The sequence below is a fragment of the Ornithodoros turicata genome, chromosome 2 (genome assembly GCF_037126465.1).
Source record: "Ornithodoros turicata isolate Travis chromosome 2, ASM3712646v1, whole genome shotgun sequence".
Classification (NCBI taxonomy): Eukaryota; Metazoa; Arthropoda; class Arachnida; order Ixodida; family Argasidae; genus Ornithodoros; species Ornithodoros turicata.
This window is the reverse complement of record NC_088202.1, coordinates 2072933-2095743: the sequence shown is the minus strand read 5'-3', so window position 1 is coordinate 2095743 and position 22811 is coordinate 2072933. Positions and strand designations below refer to the sequence as shown.

The 22811-nt window shown below is 45.7% G+C and overlaps 2 protein-coding genes across 4 annotated transcripts in view; one reads left to right on the top strand and one right to left on the bottom strand.

Moving 5' to 3' along the window:
• LOC135385147 (hemicentin-2-like) overlaps positions 1-22811 on the top strand; it is a 575110-nt gene that overhangs the window by 367753 nt on the left and 184546 nt on the right. For all 3 annotated transcript variants that reach the window (XM_064614321.1, XM_064614320.1, XM_064614319.1), the window contains exon 4: positions 12903-13106. In XM_064614321.1, coding sequence (XP_064470391.1) covers positions 12903-13106 — 204 coding nt within the window. The remainder of the gene's footprint in view (positions 1-12902; positions 13107-22811) is intronic.
• Positions 6831-9288, bottom strand: LOC135385148 (uncharacterized). The gene is made up of 6 exons (XM_064614322.1): positions 9160-9288; positions 8872-8987; positions 8270-8709; positions 8006-8217; positions 7734-7905; positions 6831-6912 (listed from the first exon to the last, which is right to left on the bottom strand). Exons 3-5 carry the CDS (start codon positions 8539-8541, stop codon positions 7736-7738), a joined length of 654 nt encoding a protein of 217 aa, XP_064470392.1. The 5' UTR covers positions 8542-8709; positions 8872-8987; positions 9160-9288; the 3' UTR covers positions 6831-6912; positions 7734-7735.

Sequence of the window (22811 nt, the reverse complement as noted above, 5' to 3'; positions counted from 1 at the left end):
CAGAGCGATCGGAGCAGATAACTCGGAGGTACTATTGCTGGTTCACCGGAAAAAAAGAGAAAAAATGTCACATTGAAAATCTGGAAAAGGCAAACAAAGACAAACAACGATAACCAAAGACAAAAAGAAAGAAACCTACGGAAATGAAGAAAATTGTGTCCAGGTATGCGTGAAACCCATATGAAGTTAATAAGGCAAGTATATTTGAAAAGGATAGCAGGAACACTCAACGCCGGAAAGCCTTATCACCCTGTCAATTAGAACTGTCCGGTCTTTTTAGGCGGGTCAGAACCTCAAGTGTCGGCTCTCCCGTCTAAACTGAAGTGCACAGGCTCGGTAATTGGTATACTCCAGACACCATTATACCACTGGTTTCCGCTGTGTACTTCGTGTTCCGCTGTGTACTATGAATGAAATAGCATATGCGTACGATATATAATATTGCGCTTTTACTGGTGCGCTTTCATGTAGTTCGCGCAAGCCACAGTTCGGCAGCAAAGTTTGGTTGGTTAGCTGCGAATTGTGGATGGCGAACGTAAATGGAAATGAAAGCCCGTAACGAAGACGACTTTGCTGACACACCTTCCCGAAACCTAGTTGCAATTATTATTTTTTCATGGCATTTAATATACTAATTAATTGACCACAAACGGAAGTAAGCCCAATTATATGCCCGGCCCAACTATATATGCAACTATATGATCCCCTGTTGTTAGAGCCCTGTGCTAGCCTCTGCTGGGCTACGAACGTTATTCCTCTATCTGCATCTCACGCATTCTGCAGCGTGCTCATCTCTGAGTGTCATATACGCTCTATACAGTATATGCGTCATGCCAGTAGCATAGCAGCGACCTGAATTCGGCGCTCACAAAACAGTAACAGGAGGCTCATCTGCTTTGCCCAGGATTGACGTCTGACTGATTGCTCTAGGTGCATCCAAGGAAGACATTGACAATTCTTGCCAAGATAGGTTGCTGGTTGCGAAACGCGTTCTAGCAGAAGCTGTTTAAACGAAGATAGATTATTTAGCTAGCTAGCTGCTCATCCGTGCAGCCAATCAGCCACGCGGCCCGTGGATGGCTTTTCTACACGTATGTCTCCGACCAAGCGGCGAAGAAAGTACAGAGAGGCGTTATACCTCTCGTCAATAGTGTGGTTCTTTGGTGCAGTGCAGGTCTAGGCACGACATGGCTCAACGAGATAAATAATATCCTTTGACAAGCTCATTGCCCCGATACATGCTGTTGAAACATCCGTATTCGCATTCGTTTAAGAATCGGTAAATGGGTTGTTCTGCATGCCGCTTTGTGTACGAGGGAAACGAACGACGGCGACGTTCACATGAAAATCCTCGCCGTAGCGCTGGACAGCTTAGTGTGCACTCCTTACAGCAATACCGTACTCATTTTATTGTATTTATTTTATTTTATTTCGTGGTACGTTAAAGGCCCTTGGGCACCATAACGGACGGCGGACACAGCACATATAAGAACACACTATATACATACTACATGGGTTAACATGGGTTATGGGTTTTTATACGTAGCTAATGTAAAACGTGAGCGCACCTTCGTCTGATGAGCATGAGATATGTTGATAATAATAATAATTCGGGGCTTCACGTCGCGAGACAACTACGATCATGAGCGAAAATATATGTTGAAATGGTCGGTGAAGGAGGAACGATGATCTGTCAACCATCCTACGTGGGCGCCTTCGGAAGTTCGACGTTCGTTCTCAGAGATTTCTGTTGACGCTAGGAACCACTCTGGTCGTCACTTCGCCGCCGCACCTGGACAAAGCGGTTCTACAACTGAAAGCATTCCGTGTTTACACGGGGTGTCCCAGAAAACGTGTTATTCAATTATAATAAAGCAACTACGCCACCTAGAATCACGCGGTCAAAGGCATTTGTTCTTACTAGGCTTTTGCCACCTCGTGATGGGAATGTCATCTCACTTCAGTTTTATTATGTGAATTTTTACGAACGGAACTCGAAAATTTGCCAAATAAAAGTCGCTTTTTACCCCACCAATGTGAAGCGCGTGCCAAATGTACTCAAGTTTATGATAAATGACAGGGACATTGAGAAGCTATCCCATCGGAAAAAATATCCGAGCATCATGGTTTTCGGAGCCTCCAGAGCATTGAGCTCGACGACTTTTTGAGCGCCTTTGTTCAGTCCGACGAAAGGAGGTTGCTAAACCCAGTCCAGAGAGAGATTGTAGAAATAGTGACAGTTCTTGAAATTGGGAGAAGGAAAGCTTTATTCCAGCAGAAGCCAGATGCGATAAGCCATCCCCGTCTTATCTCTTTCTACTATCCCTGTGTGGGCTGAACATAGCGTTTCGTCGTGCTGAAAACGACGGCGCGCAAAGACTAGTCCAGTGCTATGATCTGGGCGCTGCGAAACTTATGATGCTCGGCTATTTTTTCCAGTGAGATAACTGCTCAATATCCGTGTTAATTTTCACGAACTTGAGCAAATTGAGACACACGCTCCACTATGGTGGGGTAAAAAGTCGACTTTTACTTGGAAAATTTGTGAGTTCAGACACAATAAAACTCAAGTTTGATGACATTCATATCAGGAGGTGCCAGAAACTTAGCAAAAACAAATGCCGTTGACCGCATGATTCTAGGTGGCGTAGTTTTTTTTTTTTTTCTTTCTTATAATTCAGTGACACGTTTTCTGGGACACCCTGTATAGTTCTGAACTCACAATCTCAGCAAAGAATACTTCAGACAATGTCTAATGAGCGGCAATAAAATAATTTAACCCTTTGCGTCCCTCTCCGCAACGTGCCCGTTGTACTGTTGCCTGTACCCTCTTGCGGGCAATGTAAAAAGAATGCACTGCAGAAAGTTAGCCTGCTGAAACGAGCGTTTCACCACTATAGGTTGTGAAAAGCAAATGTTATACTCCTGTTGCACGGGCCAATTTAGTGCCATTTTCGTGAAGCGCACACCACCCAACCGACTGTCACTTTCACTACATGCTTGCTACACGGCTTAAAGGGAGACTCCTCACCAAAAAGACGTGTTGAGGTAACAGTGCGACGTCAATCCGTACCGTATCATATTTGAGTGAATACAATTTCTCATCCCCAAGTGGCGCAGATAATTAGAAAATGAATCTTTTCCTTTGAGTGATTAGGCGCTCCCCCACGAAAAAGCAGTCCAGCAACACTGGGCTTCACCTCACCGGCGGTTTTCTCGTGTACGGCTTTGTATAGGTTTTGCTTTTACCGCTGGCGAATATTTTACAATAAAATCGAGGAAGCAGATGACTGGTCACTCATGTGGCACAGAGCAGTTACAAAGCGCGTCCCCGAAAAACAGCCGGCGGCCCACACGGGACTACCGGTGACGTCACGCATGGTTATCCAGGTAGGAGAATGAACCTTCAGAAGTTTCGGTTTCGTTTTGAGCTTCCCAGCTCTTTTGGCAACTAACGAGTTCCCGAGTGCCAAACCTACTTTATTTCTCATTTCGGAAGAACGTATCTAACTTATTTACATAGCCATTATAATATTGTCGAATTGTCCCGGAGTCTCCCTTTAAGTTAAGTGTCACTAAACTGTACGATGACAATGACGATAGGTAAGAACGACCCGCGGCAACATTTTTTATGTGTCCGCTACGATTCCGTCGTAAGAATGTTTCTCTTTGATTTAGAAACACTTCTCGCAAATCTTCTTCAAACATTAAACAAATTGGCTTCACAAGTCAGGGCGAGTAAGAAGCAGAGCTGAAGTTTACGACTGCGAAGTTTTCACAGGCTGTTAACGAGAGTAATTATATGTTCTCCCGGCACAATGTTACACTGTACTTAAATCAAATAAGCACGCTGTTGAAAACACGTGTTTAAAAATATTGCGGGTGTCAGTGCCTTATTTTACTTTTCCTTACGCACTGAGTCCGCCAACGTGGAGTAAAGCGAGTTTGTGGAACTCACTAAATCGTTAGTGCACTTTCTGCTGAGTGTCACGAAAAGGTGTCGTGTGACAGCACACGAATGACACTAAGCGCAAGTGTCACTCTTTGAAAGTGACACTAAATTAACCCGTGGGGTAGTAGTCAGAAATTTTCTGTAACATCGGTCGCAAGTATAAAGAAACACTGCGAACAACACAGCCTTCCATAGCACATAATCTGAACTGTCCCTATCCAGAGAACAAGAACAAGACTCCAGTGCTCTAGGCCATACCTCCTGTATCACTCCAAGTAAAACTCATACATCATAATTAGCTTGTCTATTTATTTATTTATGTTACCCTCAAGGTATACACTACAGAGGGGAGTGGGTTATAATAAAATAATACAATAGGAGCGCGCTACTTGTACACATACATAAGCAAAACAAATCGAAATAGAACTAAAGATGATTATGCGAGGTAAGCGAGATGATCCGTTAGTGCGATATGGAACTGCGTGATGGAAGTAATGTTACAGGTTGTTGAGGGAAGGTGATTCGAAGCAGCTGATGAGCCGGGGATAAATGAATTGGCGAACGTGTTCGTCACAGCAGACGGGACAAGGACTTTATGCAGATGATCTAATCTAGCTGACGTGTAATGCGGGGGAGATATTAATTCACGTTTAAGTGCAAGGTTGTGAAAGTAGATCTTGTGAAACATTGCGAGGGTGGCGTTTTTTCGTCGTGTTTCAAGCTTCAATAGCGATAAATGTTGTTTCATAAATGTCACACTCGACGTGCGATGGAAGTTACTTAGTATGAAACGTGCAGCCCTGTTCTGTATTTGTTCCAGTGATTTGGTGAGCGAGGAAAGGTTTTTGGTTGCTGCTTTTTTTTTCTCTCGAACGCTTCCTTCGCGCACGCTATTCAGATTGTATTGTTCCACGTCATCGATATCCTTGTCAGCGGTTGTTTAAGCTCGTCGTTATGGAGAACATGAGGTGCTTAACGTTATTGGTTCAGTTTGTGCTGAGCTCGGCTCACGTAAAGCTACCTAAAAGACACATCGAAATCCCTGCTCATTATTTAAGGTGTCCCTCGTAGATTGCTCATCCTATGGATTACTGGTACAAGGGGATATCCTGCGTTTTTCTTTCTTCGACGACACGGCAACGCAGTTAGGACGGTTGTTTAGATCCAGTGTGCACTCGTGGCTTAGTTCAGCATTGTGGATCCGCCGTTGCTTACTGCGTTCTGGCGGGAGTCATCATTGCACGCCAAGCTGTCTAATGGCGAATTCCGGTGGTCATTTCGTGGAAACACCGCCTAGTGCTCGGAAATTGCTAGGTCGACGCCCGCGCTGGGTTAAGGGCGCCTCACACTAGACGAACAAAACACGAAGCAACAGCAAAGCACGAGCAAAACACGAAAGCGAAACTGCTGGAGAACAATGTTTCCAGAGCACGTTCGTCGAACATCCTCGCACACTGCAGAAGCAGACAGAAAACATCGGAGGACAGCAAATGATTTGCCAGTGTGATTGAAATCGCGAACAAAAACATGCACGAAGAACATATGTGCGCCGAACAAAAAACGGTGTTTTGGTCATTGCTCGATTTTCGAGATGCAAAACACGGCTGCCGGCAGTTTCATCGACAACAATCATGGCGAGTACTCAGGCAAATGCGTCGCAGCGTCAGCTGTCTTTTGTTGAAGAGAGTGTTTTAATTGATTTTGTCCGTGAAGCCCCCCACGTCTGGAACGTGAAACACAGACTGTATCACCGGCGGGACATCAAAGAGAAATTGTTCAAAGAGGCTGCAGAAAAGCTTGGCATAACTGGTGAGTTTCGATTCACGAGTTTAGTTTTGTGCGCACCTCGTCCGTTCATTCGTTCCTCTAGGGGCTGCCGCAAAGAAAAACTGGGGCATCTTGAGGTCGCAGTATATAAGAGAGCGAAGAAAGATCCCAAGCAGCACAATGTACTGAAAGTCGAGTGCAATAGGGGTGGGCGGGTAGGTGGAAGACCTTGAACAGACTCTTGAAACTAAGGAACATTGATAAGACACATACCGTCCACCCCTATTGCACTCGACTTTCAGTACATTGTGCTGCTTGGGATGAAAGAAACGTCTCGCTCAGGGTGTGGGTCAGACGATGTCTATTCACCGAAATGGGGCCACTTCACGGAATTAGCGTTCCTAGACAGTTCCTGCGAGGAAACACCGAGTGAATCCAGTCTGCAAGGTGACGCTGATTCGCAGGAAGACATGGCGAGTAACATCAGTTGTCGTTGCATCATTCTTTTTACCACAAACAGTACTGCTGTAGTTCTGCTGTGAGGTGCATATCAACCCTCATAGTAATCTTAATGTGCATGATTAATGTATTTTAACTTTTATCTGTTTCAATTAATGTGAAGCTGTTTTCAATTCTTTTTTTTTTCATTCAGTTTCCTTTTTATTAATTTTGATGAAAGATGAAACTATCTGTCATGACGCACTGTCAAATGGTAATAAGTTATGGAAATAACAGAGACCAAATGCTGTGGTGGAAGAGTATCATCTGATCCTCCTGAAGATTGTGAGCAGCAGGACACCCCACGTCCAAGGAAGATACAAAGGAAGGAACACTCCGGAACAACAGAGTTATTGGCTGCAGTTACTGAGCGCCTCAAGAAACCAGTGGATGAATGTACTGCCTTTGGTCAGGGCATGGAACATTTAGTTCGTGGCATTCCTCAAGGGATAAACAGGGACCTCGCAATGACACTTGGACAGCAAGCCATTATGAAATTTAAACTGTCGCTTGTGGGACGGCCTTCTGAAGTGGTCGAGTTTTTTTAAGTAAACCCTGTGAGTGATGTGTGATGTGTGTTTGTGTTTAGCAAAGTGACACTCTGAAAAGATCTGTTGCGAACAATTTATTTACACGTGAATTGCGCTGCAGCAAGGGCTCAGCGACAGAATGCTGTGATATTGCGAATGGCTGCCCTGCAAGAAACAGGCAGAAAAATGAGTTACCAACTGTGGAACTGTTGAGTGCAGTCACGCAAGGCTAAAGAAAAATGTTGATGTGTGTACAGCGTTTGGCCAGCTCATGAAACATCTAGTGTGGGATTCCCACAAGGAGTGAATAGAGAGATTGCCATGATGTTCCACCAAGAAGTGGTGTTGAAATTTAAACTATATCTCGTTGGACGCCCTGCAGATATTGACTTGTTTGACCCCAGCCCTGTCGCTGACCTCTAATGTTCTGCCAGTACTTTTGTTATTTTTCGTTTGCTATGCAAGATGTGTTGCTGACTTTGTTTTCCTACTTGGCATACATGCTACAAATACATTCCAGGAAACAGTCTGGACCTAGCATCGAAGAAAAATGGCTTTGCCACATTATTCCTCATGTCATGCAAAATACCTCACCCTTGCATGCCATAGGTAACTTTATTCAGTTCAATTCAGTTTTATAGATTGCACATTGATAGACAAATGAAGGCCACACCATGATGTCATGGTGTGCCACTACTGGTGTCATAATTAATATAGTACAAATCATCACTACTGCCAGACACTTTGTCGTTATTCATTCCACTTGCACCGAAAGATTTTTTTAAGACTGTCACGTGATAGACCAAGGTGTACAGTGTACACGTGTAGGGTAGACTGTAATCAGGGTCTGAAATCTTTCCACAGGTCCAGACAGTTTCTTTAAATTAATTTCAATTAAAATAGTAATTGTTTGTAATTGTGATTTTGTTTTGTATGCAAGAACACGTGTTGCTTGCTTTCATTCGTAGCATACCTGCTATACGTACATTTAAGTAAACTTCCATTGCCAACTGACAGCTCCTTCATCAAAGAAGTACTCTTTCAACGTGTCTCGTACAGCCGCTGCATCCTGTGAACATCTGCAGCCGACATTGTTTGGTTTCTGCAGAGCTTGATTGACACTTTCTGTCTGGTGAAGAGTCCCTGTGCGAATGGTTCCTAAAAACAATAAAGAATAGCACTTTTCAGCCTTACTGTTACTTTCGCAAACATATATACTGGGAGCTGTCGGCTGTTTTAATTGCTTGGTAGTGCATACGAGTAGAGACATCTTCAGCGTCAATACTGTCAGGTGGAGAGTATAAAGCTCTGGTTGAAGTCTTTGATCGAAGAAGGTTGTGCAGTGCAACAGCTGCTTTTACTATGGCAATGACACGCTCTGGTTGGTGTCTGATTGGGGCTCTGAATATCTGCCATCGGTTAGCCGGGAGCCCAAAAGCGTTTTCAACTATCCGACGGGCACGTGACAACCTGTGGGGACGAAAAAATGTTTAACACGTTCCGTGATGTATGACACTCGCACCTGTAGTTGAAAACTCTTTTCTTCTGGTGAAGGTCCCTTGAAGGGTAGGGTCTCATCAGATAGGTCTTTAACCCAAATCCCTCATCGCCAACTAACACAGATGGCGTCTCACGAGAAGAATGAGGTAATGCTTGCGGCCCTGGGATTCTTAGGTTGCCGGACTCTATTGCCTCCTTCATTGAACTCTGGGACCAGATGCCAGCGTCGTTCATGCGACCATTCCTGCCAACATCCACGTACAACAACTTCATCACAGCGTCTACAAGAGCCATCGGTACAATACTGAATGTCTGCTTGTAATTTCGGAACAAAGCTCCTGAACGTGGTGGTGGAGAAATGACGACGTGCTTGCCGTCAAGTGCTCCAATGCAGTTCGGAAACTGCCAAAGCTCCCAGAAGCATTTCTTGACATCTTCCCATTCTTCTTCTGTCTGGGGAACCTATACAGACGTTATATACTTTCAATGCAATGACTCTCTGTTTCTATGCGTATATGTGTATAGCGGTCTCAATCACATACCACTGATCAACATATGTGTGAGGAGTGGGCATGACTTGGCCATGCCGCTGGTATGAGGGGACAGCATAAGGCAATTGCTCACCTTCACATACTGTTGGTGCAGTGTGGTCCAGATTGCACGACACACATCTCGAACAATACCAGATATTGTGTTGTCGGAGATCCTGAACTAGTACTTCAGTGATGTCATGGTTTCTCCTAAAAAACACAAGCAGAAAAGGAAACAAAGATGTGAGAAAAAAGATGGAAAAGAATCGAAGCTCGCGCACGCGTCATTCATCCTGCACAGCCGTACAGTTCGTTCGTATCTCTGGCGTTTCCGCAACATTTATATTTACTTTGCTATTGACATTTTGCAGCAAATTCTTACCTGTAGCTAAGTACCTCAGCGTAATGGCAAGTCTTTCGCCGGGTTCAATCGTAGAACGGAAAGGCGTGTCCTGCCTCCTTATGAGCGGTTCCACGTTGTGCAGCAGTTCCTCAAAAGAGTTGGTGTCCATCCGGATCCATGTTCTGTTGTTCTCGTGATCCTCTAGCGCGAGCTCACGAAGCAAGTTCTCGTAGCACCATTGCATTTTACGTCGTTTCAACCATGGCTTTATCCAACAGCTTCGTCGTCGCGGTTTGCGAACATTTTCACTTTCGGCAATGGTGTAAAGCGCCAGTGCCGCTAAAATTTCACCATCACCGTCGGCTGCAGGATTATCCGCCAAGTAGGCCAAGAGAGCGACGGCGGCGTCCATGATTGTTGTCGTCGGAGCGTGCTCATACAATGTGAGGGGGAAACACAACACGAGCACAGCACGAGAGCTTTCGGGAAACAAAGTTCGTCAACATTGCTGCTGCTTCGTGTTTTCCGTTTTCCCAGTGTGCGATGCCTACGAACAACAGCAAAACAGGAGCTCATCTCTGTTTTTGCCCTCGTGTTTTGCTCCCGTTCGTCTAGTGTGAGAAGCGCTTTACGTGACCGTTGCCACCCGAACATGAGCACAGAAATCTAGCGGTTTTATTTGCTTGGATCACGCCAGGGGCATCGCGGTCGCTCATCTTCGGGTTCCGTCGTCTGCTAATCCACGTGAACTCCAACGTGCGGACCAATGAGGGCTGTCGCCACCCTCGTAGTGCGGATGTGACGACACCTAATATAGTTGGGCAATCCGCTGCACGGTCGCTTCGAGGCAGGGCGGAAAAAGTGCTAGATAGCAAATTCCTGGTGCACGGAAAGCGCTACGAGATTGAACGTAGCACTACGTTTTGACCAAACGAACGCAGTTGCTCGGGATCTCGGGAAAAAAAAAACTGCCAGGAAATGACCACGCGAATTGGTCATAAGATAACACTAAACGCTTGCAAACACATTTATCGGCCGGCGACTCGGTTTGCCTGAAGATAATAGGGAGTTCTATAGGAGAACGTATGAGTTTTACTCGCTATGAGGATTAAAACTTCCTTAGATACTCCCTATTGAGGAGTACTCCCAGGGAAACGTAAAAGTTGATAACGGATAACGTGAAATCTCGTTTCCGAAAACATGATAAGCCAATCGCCCTGATTCCTTTGGAGAGGCTGCCATCACGTTGCTCATATCTGATTACCTGACAGCGATACGGAGTTGGAATCGGAGGGCGCTGTCGATTTCTTGAAACTACTCCCTGACAAATGAGGATTACAGCCGATGGAACGACACGCACCGTCATCCACAGACCAAGCATATTCAGCGTGTCGTGTACCGTGGAATGACAGGGGAAGAGCCGTGCGGTGCTTGATCAAACGCAATCGTTACGTTACTCACCGTCCAAGAAACGAACAATAAGAGCAAAACATGACGAACTATAAAATAACGCAAATTCTTCCCCACTATTTTTGCGTTTATTGTACATTTTTCCTAGCTAACCGCTGGAGGCACTTTCACAAAGTGAACGCCAGCACAACGTGAACGGAACGTCGGCGTTTCAGTGACCTATTGAGCGAACAAGGACCTACCGATACGCCCATTTACGCAAAGAATAGATATTTCTCTGTCCACAGGAAACTTCACAAGTTCGTGGCGACATAAACAAGTTTGTTTTTCTTCCTTCGCTGTCTTGGCCAATTGGGAAAATACGAAGACTTGGAAGGGACCTTTTTTTTTTGCGTTACTAGAACTGTAGCTTCGAAGAAATCGTTAAAAACATAATTAATGATATTTTGCAATGCTGTACTTAAACAAACGTTTACTAAAATACACACAGCCACATCGCTCGCCGACAATCGGCAGTAAGCCCTTGGTTGACGCTTTACCATGGCAACCTCAACGTGGAGATGCAGCTCTAATTGGTTGCAACATTTTGGATAGTCGGCGCTACGTTGGTGGAGTTGTGTTGGCAAAAATCGATCCACGTGGTTCGCGCCTTAGAACAGAGGTACAACTTCCCCATATAACGCAGTGAAGGACTTTGTAGATAATGCTACCGTTATCATTCCTGTTTTGTAGAAATCATGGGCCTTTCACCTTTTTGGGGCAATCAACATAACAGAGAGAACGATGATATACAGATGATGGTTTACGATGGGCATGCCTTGCTGTGAAGTTCTGTTTTAAGTGTGTACTCCCGTTGTTGAAGCATCACACCCCCAAAGTATCGAATAATGATGTAATAAAAGTTGTTACTTGCATCAAATTTATTAAAAACGAGCTTTCGCATCAGCGTGCACTTAAACTCCTTCAGTTAGCCAACACGCGGCCAAAGCACATTGCAACTTGAAGTCCAGAAATTTGATATCGTTTTCGATCTCCACGTTTTGCACATCTGCGTCATCTTGTGCAGCAAATTATAATTTTCGGAGGGTGTTGTTCCGTGAATACAGTTTCGTGTTCGAAGTATTGGCTATTTCCAACCTAAAACTTTTTCTTCTGTTTTACCGGTTTGCTGCATTTCTCATCGTGTCTGGCTATATTACATATATGGTATATTCTCCAAAATATTCACAAATTGATTTTAAGACAGGTTAACATTTTCACGAGGCATTTACAAACAGTGGGTACGTAAGACATTGTCACTTATGGCGGTTAAACTGTAAGATGTAACAAGTGCTGCGTCTGGCAAACCCAAGCAAACAAACGCAAAACTTAGAGGTCCCATGCATTAACAGCTAAATAAGGTAATCGGCAAAGTGGTTACTACCCACAGGCCTCCATACACTAGTATCATGCAAATATATATATATATAGAATCGTATTCGACGACGGAAATCAGTTATTATTATTTAACCTCGTCAAAAATTTTTCGGCGATGTTTGAACGCGCACTGAAACCGCAAAAAAAAAAGAAAAAAAAGAACCTTAACGCAAAGCCTTTACCGCGAAATTTTCATGGAGGCATTTTGTTGGTACCTCTCTGTGTTCCTGTCCCTCAAGACAGAAAATTCTGTTTACCTACTGCGAACAATAAAATGAAAATCAACGATCAGAAATACGCACCATCAACGCGCATACATGTATCTTTGCAATTTCGTGTAGAACTATATAAACTAAGCCCCATTGTATCCATATTACTCAATCTCACATAGTCGTGTGTATTTCGCAAAATGCTGCAAAGTATACTCGAGCGCACCCAAGAAAGCAAATAAAAGCTGCATCGATTGTGAGAAGACTTAGAAAATAATTATGTTACGCGTATTTTCCTCCATGTTCAGTGGGCCTGAAGGGTAGTTGAAATCTAAGAGGATGATCAAACATGCCTGCCTGAATGAAAACAAAATAAAAGAAATGTGAGCAGAAACACTGTTGTGCAAGTGCCTCGCTTTCTGTTCGCTTTCTTTTGTTTCCCCCACTGTGTGTTACGTCTTCCATTTTATGGAAAGTAGCGATATCGGAAAACCGCCGCTAACGGAAATTTGGAGCGGTGGTTTTTTTGCCATGCCTGGAAAAAGTAGCGAAAACGGTTGCGGTGGCGCCGCTATGTAAGGCACTGCCGAAAAGTAGTGCCACGGTCAGAGTCCCCCCCTTTTTTTTACTTCGTTTTTATTACTCCAGTCGTCCGGTAATGTATACCCTGCTAGGGTGTAAAATTCTCGTACAGTTTTCTTAGCGCGAAAAGAAGTTGTCCTTATTAGTATTCTTCTTGTACTGCAGGTCGTCCTCCTCCTCGCGTCACGTGGTGGCTCGGTCCACAGATGGTGGACGACACCGACTCAGCTCTGGGGGAGGGCATCGTTCGCAACGACCTGGTCATCTCTAAGCTGAAGAGGACAGACCTCATGGCCACGTACCGTTGCCAGGCGAGCAACAACAACGACACCGTGCCCATATCCACGTCTGTCTCCCTCGACCTGAATCGTGAGTAGTTCTTCCTACCTTCTCCCTGCACGCTTCAACGCACGTGCGGTGTTGTGACGCGTTTTCTCACACGTGCTCTGTTCGTGACTGCACGAACCGTCGACGTCGATCTCCGTTTCGCAATTCCGTTCAGCAGAAATTATAGCATCAAAAATATTACACCAGTTGGTATAAAACCAGTTGGATTAAACGCCATACATCATGCTTTATGACAAAGATGTATAGTAAGTATTTATTTGGGACTGTCAAGCCTATAAGAAGTCCCAGTAAGCGAAACATACATACGTATTTTTAGCGTGATCTTGTTGAGCTATCATGAGAACAATTTTATTCCACTTTATTATCTAAACATAGATAATGAAAAGTGTTTCAGTCAACCTGGAAGTCACGATATCAGCTCCATATATTAGTAAGGCAAGTTTCACCCAAACGTGACGTTTTCGCGTCCGTGAAATGCGTCCGTGTTGGGACCGCCTTTTTTTCTCGCTGATCATCCATGTGTTCACAGTGTTCGAGACGTGTGCCTGTCTTTTTTCACTTTTCACAGCCTCCACTTGTGTTCATGTAGACTATATACACTACAGTATTTCCTCACCAGTGGCGTGTTCGCGACGATAAATTTCTCCGCGCCCCATTCTTAGCGATTTTCACGGACCAAACTCGTCTTTAACTCCGTGTCATATCAGAGTTTTTTCCTCCGTGTCATATCGAAATTTGTAGCGGGTAGAAAACGGACCACCATCGCTCAAGGCTGCTATTCACACTGTCGGAGCCCGTGTACCCGCTCGGTGAAATTACGGCATGTCCGTTTCTCGCCGGTGTTTCTCGGGCACCACACCCTCTTTGTATGCATCTTTTGTCGCTCCCGCTCCTCAACGATATCAGGACCCTGGAATTTTGTTTACCTCTCTGTTTGAAGTATCTGTTGTTGTTGCTGCGTTACCCGTCATATCATGGATATTACAATATTTTTTTACATTATACATATATTTTTATATCTACAAGCCATATTTTTGTCTTTGTGTTGACAACAGCCTGCAATTAAAAACGTTGCCTACTTGCAACATTTCTTGTCGTAAATCGTTTGCATAATGTATAATGTAAAACCCCGAGACTAGGGAACACGAATGGACCGGGGGTTTTAGAGTGTGCATCAACTTCACCAGCTCGCTTGCTTCTTAGCCATTTTTCATTATAAATTATTTGTCAAGGAAACGGCAGGCAAAAATTACGCGGTATGAAGGTCTGAGAGTCACAGCGTGAAATCACGGAATGACGAAACGGCAGGCCAAAAGGACGGACCTTACAATTCTATAGAAATAAATAAAATAAAAATAAACAGTAACTGGTATATCGCCTATCTTGTAAGGTCGCTGTCCCTGACGGAGGCCTACGTCAAGGAACACTCTCTTCCCCTTCGTCATTTATCTGTTATTCTTATCAGTATCAGGATGCACAAGGACGAGGAATTCGGTTGTGTGAAAAGGCTCACCTACACGACGGGCCGAGTGCGTGAAAGAAACGGGCCAGAATAGCATAAGCCGATAATTTCTCGGTACGGATACACGGTCCGTGAACAAACGTGCATGTGTGAATAGCATCATTGACTTTCATGGGCCCGTTTCTCGCCCGTGAAAAACACAGACGTGAAAAACGTTAGTGTGTAGCATAGGTGGGAAAGTTACTTTTATTTTGTAGTGCACTACCGTTACTCACTACTTTTTCAAAAAGTAACGCGTTACGTTATTCGTTACTGTTGCGATAGTAGGTAACGCGTTACTAACGCCGTTATTTCTGATAAGTAATGCCGTTACTTTTGCATTACTTCGCTAGTTGTCCTTATAATATGTACCATATTCGGTTGAGTCACACAAGTGCGTTCCGCAGATCAATACACGCAATGTTGTGCACGAACAAGGGTCACGCATGAACAAAACTTACATGCATGATTTATTGCAACGCAGAAGTAGTTGACGCTCAAAATTTTCATCTGTGTGGCAGTGGCTGAGCAGACTCCTAATGACACGTGCGTGCTGCTTGTGAAGGTTGATAGAGACGGTGACCTTTTATCTCACACAGTATAAATCCAAACAGCGAATTCATTGGTACTTTGTTACTTGTTCAGACGGTAGAGGATATTTTTCTGTCGCTTTTACCCCATTCGTCCGAAAAATACCAAAGGGAGTGAAAAATAGAGGTGGTAAACAAAGGTGACATCTCAACCAGGGTAGGTCAATAGTCCTTTTGCGTTCTTCGCAGGTGCCGATGTGACCTTCTTGTCATTGTTGAAGATGAATAGAAAAAATAGGAGATTTTCCCGGAGTCTACAGGCACGGTCCTCGCTCAAGCTTTCAAGTTTAGACGATGCAGCAATGTTCCCAAACACGCAGTAACGCATAACGGCGTTACGCGTTAGTTAGTAAAAATGTAATGACGTTACGTTACTCATTACTTTTCTCCCAAATGTAATGCGTTACCATATTTCACTACCCGAATGTAACGCGTTACCGGTAACGCACTACTTTGTAACGCGTTACTCCCCACCTATGGTGTGTAGCCCGCCTAAATATGCGGTTCATTCCACATGTACAGCTTGCGACATACTTGTCTGGAATAGAGAGCTTGAGATTTATCCTGTCTGAAATCTACAGGTGTTGCAAGAATGTTTCTTCAGAGTAATAGACACGTACGGCGTGCTACCTAGTACGGATTTATTAGTCGAAACAAACAATGTTGCAACGCCTGCAGATTCCAGGCCGGATAAACTGCAAGCTGTGAGATTTCAGACAAGTATGTCGGAAGCTGTACAAAAAGCAAAATACATCATCGCAAGGAACGGGACTCTGTGCTCAAAAACCTTCAAAAAATACGCAGGCAAATATGATGCAAGAAGCGTCTAAATATGCGACAAATATGCAGAAGTATGATACCAGGACTAATGCCCAGGATGTGGCATACAAGTCTATTAATACGTAGGCAATCTACAAAAGCGCGCTTTACAGATGCACATGTATAATCTATATTGAAAGTTGGAACATAAGTTGACTCACGTATACCTAGCGATTTCTTATTTCGCCATTATACTATGCCACCATAGTCATTTTGAGGTTTTGAAATGAGGCATCCTTCTCTCAGTTAAGTAGGCCAGTAAAAGATGCGCTCTATACATCGTAGCACGTTATTATGACGAGTTTTGGCGAACTACCCTAGCTCATCTACCATATGTGCAGACAGCCCGACGCTATGCTGTTCGACAAAAGCGAAATGGTGCTGACAAGCTGGTGGATGACTGTGAACCAGAGCCGTAGTGATGTGGGGAGAAACAGTCGCTCCGGGCGCCCTCGTCAGAATGCGCGCCGAACAGCAGGCCCTGGCAGGTTGGTCGGACAGAATAAAGCGAGAATGAAGAGAATTTGTATTTACGATCTCGGCAGTGCAAATAAGCGTTTTCTTTTCTTTGTTTACAGAGGTTCTGACGGCAGTGAGGGAGGGAGGGGGGCTTCACGTTTACCCATCCCCTGCGCGCAAACTCGCCTCGCGACGGCTCTGCTGCGAACTAAACTCGAGACAAGGAGTACCAATGCACGGGGTAGTGCCAGTACCAGTGCCAGTACCAATGACCCCGTTTACATGGGCGCGCTAGAAGCGTACCGACTCGGAGCGCTCCGAGATTGAGGCGCTATCGTTCACATGAGCCCATGCATGAGCCGCTCCAATCGCGAGGGTATTGGGAGATGAGGATAGCGATGACGAACCAGTGGAAGGAAGCGACGTTCACGCATCCGCATTTCCTGCCGCTAAATTAAAACCTTGGAAATGGCTGTCACTCGCACAGCACTATTTTGGCTGCTGCTTTGTCTCCAAGTACACTTTTTGTGGTGTTAATGGCATGACATTTCTTCGGAAAGACAGTCTGGCCGTCCAAGTGTTCAGCAAGGAAGTATAAGCCGAAGGGTGAATGTTTGGGCCTGTTGGTACATAGTATTGTAGAAAGAAATTCTCTTGTCCTGTTTTTTACCGCTGGTTACCTTCCTCAAATATAAGCGCGAGCTGAGTTCAGAAAACAGCAATCGGAATTTGTACTGCGCGCCAAATGCAGAGCGCCGTGTGATGCTTCCCACAATGCATCATCCCATATCATCATGCATTATGATGTGCGTAAAAATCTGTCGAGCGCCGGCTACTGGGGATGAAATGGGAGCGCTCCGAAGTGTTGACGTGGGTTCGCCAAGCGAACCGTATACCGACTCGATCCACCTCTCAGAAGCGGTTCGAGTTTGCGCGCATTTGAGGGCGCACCGAGGTGTTTACATGAAGAACTAGGTTGGATAACTCAGATCGGTTCGCTCTAAGCGATCCTATGTAAACGGGGCTATTGCCTTCGTGAACAGCGCTCACAGAGTTCTATACTTTGAGTCTCTTACTGTTATCAAACGCGTCTTCAAGATTCGCCTACACGGCAGATGCAGGGCCACCTCGTCCCTTCTCGAAAGTGTCCTCGTGGAGGACGTCCAAAGCATCTCCGAGAAACAAATCACAACAACACTACAGCTTTTTGATGCTTGTAGGAAGAAACGAGAGATTAGTACGAGTGAGTGACCACTGAGTCATTTCTCAAGCTGACGTCTTCAAACAGGTGGTGGGACACACGCATGCTTGAGGCGTTTTCTTTCTTAAAATCGCTGACTACTTGTCGTACGTTCTGTTTCGCGAAGTTCGTTGTGACTTCAAACGGTATTTGTAGAAACCACAGATTACGTGGCCAGAAGCACCTTCAAAGAAGTACGGTAGCCTACACGTGTATCTGGGAGACAGGTTTTCGTATCCACGAATTCGTTTTGCAATAATGTGAACAATGACAAAGGAAAGGGAAATGCAAGCGTAAAAAAACAACCCCAAAACAATCAAATAGCACCGAAATATGATATATGCAACCATGATATAATATGACCACCAGGAGGAAATATGCTGAAGTATGCAATTATAAATCATACAAAACATTGTAGATACATATTGCTTGTGTTTGATAATGTTGGAGAACCGTTAAGGTATCCGTTAGGACACATTTTAAAACAGGCATTTTGCTTGAGCTCCCGGGTGCTTAGCACCACCGTCTGCTTTACAGCTGTCAAATCCTAAAACGAAATGCACTGAGGAGCTGTCATGATCCGTTACGTGTTGTTTACGACGTTACAGTTGCGCATATATGTCAATAGTTCCGTCGAACAAAGGCAGCAATATTCTTCGCGCAGGAACATAACGCACGTTGAAATTCAAGCATCTTTCCAGACTGCCGTGTCTATTTTTTCTCTGTGCTTTCGTGGAAGGGTAGCGCGATATCATTTGCGTTGTCAGGAGCTGTCTTTGGAGCAGAGACAGCTTCTTTCTTTTTGTGCGTATCCGTCTGAGCTTCTCAGCGCATGAGTTATGCCGTTATGCAGTTTTTCCTGGATTTTCCTCAGACGCTATCAGGACAGTTCCCTTAGCAGTCGGCCGAGTACCCATACTCCCCTAGAGCGTTAGTCGTGACGTTGCGAGCTCTTTCAGCAGTACCCCCTGATGAGGCACTTTTAATCTTCCAATTTTCTGTTCAAGTGGTACGTTCACAAATATTACACAGACTGCTAGCTTCTCTTCACCATTAGAGGGAAGCTACACCCACTGAAAGCACTTTTACATCGACGCTTCTCCGGCGTGAGCAGCACCGGAGTTGGTTGCAAGTTATTCGTCGCCCCTAAAACTTAATTGCCGGGACGACGATAGGCAACTACTAAAGGTCATTACACAGTGCATCGTCGCTGCAGCATACACGCATATTTAAGGCATACATTATGGCGATGTTTTCACGGCACTCCCTGTAGCAGAGGTATGGAGTCGGCGGGTTTTCTTTAACCCCATTCCGAAAGTGTTAGTACAGTGCATTAATCTTTCGCGCTGAATAATGAATGCGCTCTCGCAGACCTGATGCATTAGAGTCCCAGAATGCGGTTTCACTCTCGGAGAAGAATTTTAATAGGAATGCTGTGTCTAATTCTCCTTCTACCTTCCTCTGTTCCCGCATTGTTCCTTGCAAAACGTTGGCCCGTCGCATATTTTCTCGCCAGAGGAAGAGCCTAGCTGGAACTGCGCTGTCATAATATCTCATTCCGACCTCCTTTTCCGGAGAGCTCAAGTCCCCGCAGCATATCAGGAAACTCAGGGCCATCCAAAACCTGCTGATGTCAGAGAGGATTATGCAGATGAAGCTGCTTGCCTGAAGATGATGGTTGTTATACAGGGCGCAGCTTCCATTAAAGGTAGTTATCTTTTAAGTACACACGTGCCATTGCAGGTTGCGTTGGGCAAGGTGGCTGTGCTATGAAGTGAGCACCAGGTAATGTCTTTAGGTGAGGCCGACGGGACGCTTACGTGCGTGTTTAACGTTTTGTTTTCATTCACACGTTTTTCTTATCTTCCATTCACTTCCAATTCTAAGTACAGAAGTTCTGCGGCAGAAAAAGGCAGAAACCAGAACTGGAGCGTGTGGGGGATGTTCCTGCAAAGGTACACAAAGCAGTAACAATGGCAAACAGTTGAAGACGACGTCGAACGTGAAGTGAAGAGAGAAGAACGGGTCATCCCGGGTATGTGCTCTCCGTGTGAGCCAATGATGCAGTAAATGTAAGGGACGTGGTAATTTCATACACTGCAGATACTGTGCGACGGCCAAGAACTCAGCCCTTCGGTACTATACTTTGCGCATAATAATATGAGACCCCATTTGCCTTCCCACGGCTTACGAGTTGTCATACTTGTAAATTAGGTGTATTTCGAGAATTGGTTTGTTAATGTTGCCATAATAATGCCTCGAGTGTGTCATGATAACAACTACTACTACGTTATTTTGAGATGATGAATGAGGAGTTTCATTGCTATTGGGGCGATACACTACCCCATTGCTGGTGGTGATGTGGGGAATGAAATAATGAGCCCTTTCACAATAAGGATCGAAGTCCTATGGTGTCCAAAAAGGTCAAAAGAGCTATGAGGGCAGAGCGTTGGTGGGCTGGATTTGGCCAAGTAATTTTGATAGAGAGACGGGGCGAGAGTCCAGCTGATTAAGACACCCGGAGAGTGCGGTTCGGGAAGATTGGTAGTGTGGGCAATGAAGAAGAATGTGCTGTGCTCCATACCCTATACAGCACCGCAGTGACAGCATCTGGGAGAGTAAACTCTCAAGCGGTAACGCCACTGAGCTGTAAAAGCTAAATCGAGTCACATTCGATGAATTAACGAGACACGAGATTAACATTAACGAGATTAACATTTTCACGAGAGATGTTTCGTGGCATGCGGAAAGCGAGCGTTGGGATCGAGTCTTCTCAGCATAGATGGCGAGAGAATGTCAGTTGCCCCATTGGCGGGGAGCCAGTGGTGTCACGAGACGTCGAAGAATGGAACGACGGTCTCCTCTTAGCCCAATGCGCGTCTGTCTCCGAGACGAGAGAGCTGCTTCTGCGGCGCTGTCGGCCTGTTCATTCCCACGACACCAGAATGGGCTGGAACCCACTGGAGCACCAGCTTCCTACTGCCCTGCTTCGTACTCAATGTAGTAAGTCATTAACACATCCGTCACTAGAGGTGCGGATGAGCCTCGTATGCTGGAATTTTCAATAGCTTCCAGTGCAGATTTTGAGTCCGTGAACACTGCCCATTCCCGCCGTGTAAAGTCAACGATGTGCTGCAGGAAGAAAAGGATGGCATAGAGTTCTGCGGCTGTTGATGAGGTTGGATGGGAAAGGCGTCGTCCTTGCACTACGCCTTCGGATGGTATTACGAACGCCGAGGCGGACTGCAGCAGCATATACAGATGGCGCAAATTATCAGTTCCCAATGCAATTTGGCTTAAAACCTGCTGTGCTATGCGTCACTTGAACAAGTTACAAAAGTACAGCCGGTGATGTGGGACGATTTGCTGCTTTGGACGTTTAGCAACATTCTTAATCACCTGAAGTTTCCATAAATATTATCCATGCTAGTACCGGCTGACGTCGAATATGCTGCAGAAGACAGCTGTTCGCGACCGTTTCATATCCGGTTGTGGTTAGGTGTGCTTAAACTATGAGAAAATGCGCTTTCGTGCTTCAGGAAACACGTCTCGCTGTTTTCTCTTTGCGATGTACTAGTACCCTTAGAGTAGAGCATAGAGTAGAGCATATGCAAAGTCACGGAACGCATGATTTTTCATTGTCTGACGTGGTGGCTCGAGTCACACTGTAGTTTGCCAGAATCCGTGGCAGGATTCCGGCGCTCCCGCTGCACGATGGACTGACTGCCTTACAGACCTTACCACCTACATCGACCACGACCGTACACTCCGCCGCATAACAGTTGGTGTGTTTCTTGACATCAAGAGGGCATTTGACACCGTAAGCCACCGGCACGTTATTTCTGCATTGCGATGGAGAGGCGTCGTGGGACGAATGATAGCCTGGTTAAGTGACTTTCTGTCCAGCAGGAGCATCATCATGCGCAGCGAAGATGGGATGTGCCAAAAGCACACCATGACGACGGGCGTTCCGCAGGCTAGCGTGCTCAGCCTGGTGCTCTTTAATATGGTGCTATGCGACCTCCTCAAGCTTCTTCCCCGGATAGTTCATATTTCTCTGTATCCAGACGACGTTTGCATTTGTACGTCGGGCAAAGCGCGGCCTGAAATACAGCAGCGCCTGCAGAAAGCTCTGGACACTGTAGTGAGAAACTTGTCAGAAAGAGGTATGGATGTCTCGCCAGAGAAGACCGTCGTTCTACCATTCACGCGCAAGCGCATGATGAGATTCTCCTTACGCACTGGAGACTCTGTCCTGAACAACACAGTAAAGCAACATCGTTTTCTGGTCGTGACTCTGGACGCTGGTTTAACCTGGTGACTGCAGATAAAAAGGATCGCCACAAGAGCCGATGGTTATCGCACCATTCTGCGCTCCTTGGGTGCCATGAGATGGGGTAGTTCCTGTCTGTCTCTCCTGAGTCTTCACAGATCTCTGGTGAGGCAGATGGTGCTCTATTCTCTTCCCGTTCTCCATGGGCTCTCGGCTGCATCGGAACTCAAGCTGCAGAGAACACTCGCCAGAAGCCTGCGTGCAGTACTGGGCCTACCTCGAGCAGCTTCAGACCGTTGCACATTGGTGGAAGGAAATGAACCACCTGTACTAGCTCTGAGGGTGCAAGAGACACTGCGCCATTACCTGCGCCTGCTGACTCGGCATGAAAAACATCCACTAGTCCGGAAGCTTACTGACAGGTGCCACTCTAAGTTTCACTCGCTCGTCGCCGATTACGCCGACCAGCTACCCACAAGCTTTCAACCGCCTGCACCCCAAAGGTTGCACCATGGATATTACGGGACCCGGTAATATCCCGGTAAGTTCTCCCGGATATTACGGGACCCGGTAAGTCTCGGTAAATACGCCGACTTTCGCTTACCAGTGTAAGTTCTGACGTGAGCATGTTGTGTGGAACACGGTGTTACGCTCTGGGCTGCACGAACACGTCCGACACTAACCAGAAATAACATTGCGCAAGCCATCACAGAGCAGACGCCGTACGCCGTCCCCTAGTATTCCGGCTCGCCCGCTTGCCTGTCGGTTGGTCGGTCGCCGAGGCAACCAAGGTTCCTCTAGCCGCTCCCTCTTTGGTCTCGTCCGCGCCGAAGGGCGCTCACTG

Excerpts from the sequence above, each read along its gene's own strand:
- LOC135385148 (XM_064614322.1), bottom strand. The coding sequence starts at position 8,541 with ATGGCTCTTGTAGACGCTGTGATGAAGTTGTTGTACGTGGATGTTGGC. Across the intron at positions 8,218-8,269 it reads AAAAGAGTTTTCAACTACAG|GTTGTCACGTGCCCGTCGGA; the intron begins GTGCGAGTGTCA and ends TCGTCCCCACAG. Across the intron at positions 7,906-8,005 it reads CGCTGAAGATGTCTCTACTC|GAACCATTCGCACAGGGACT; the intron begins GTATGCACTACC and ends TATTGTTTTTAG.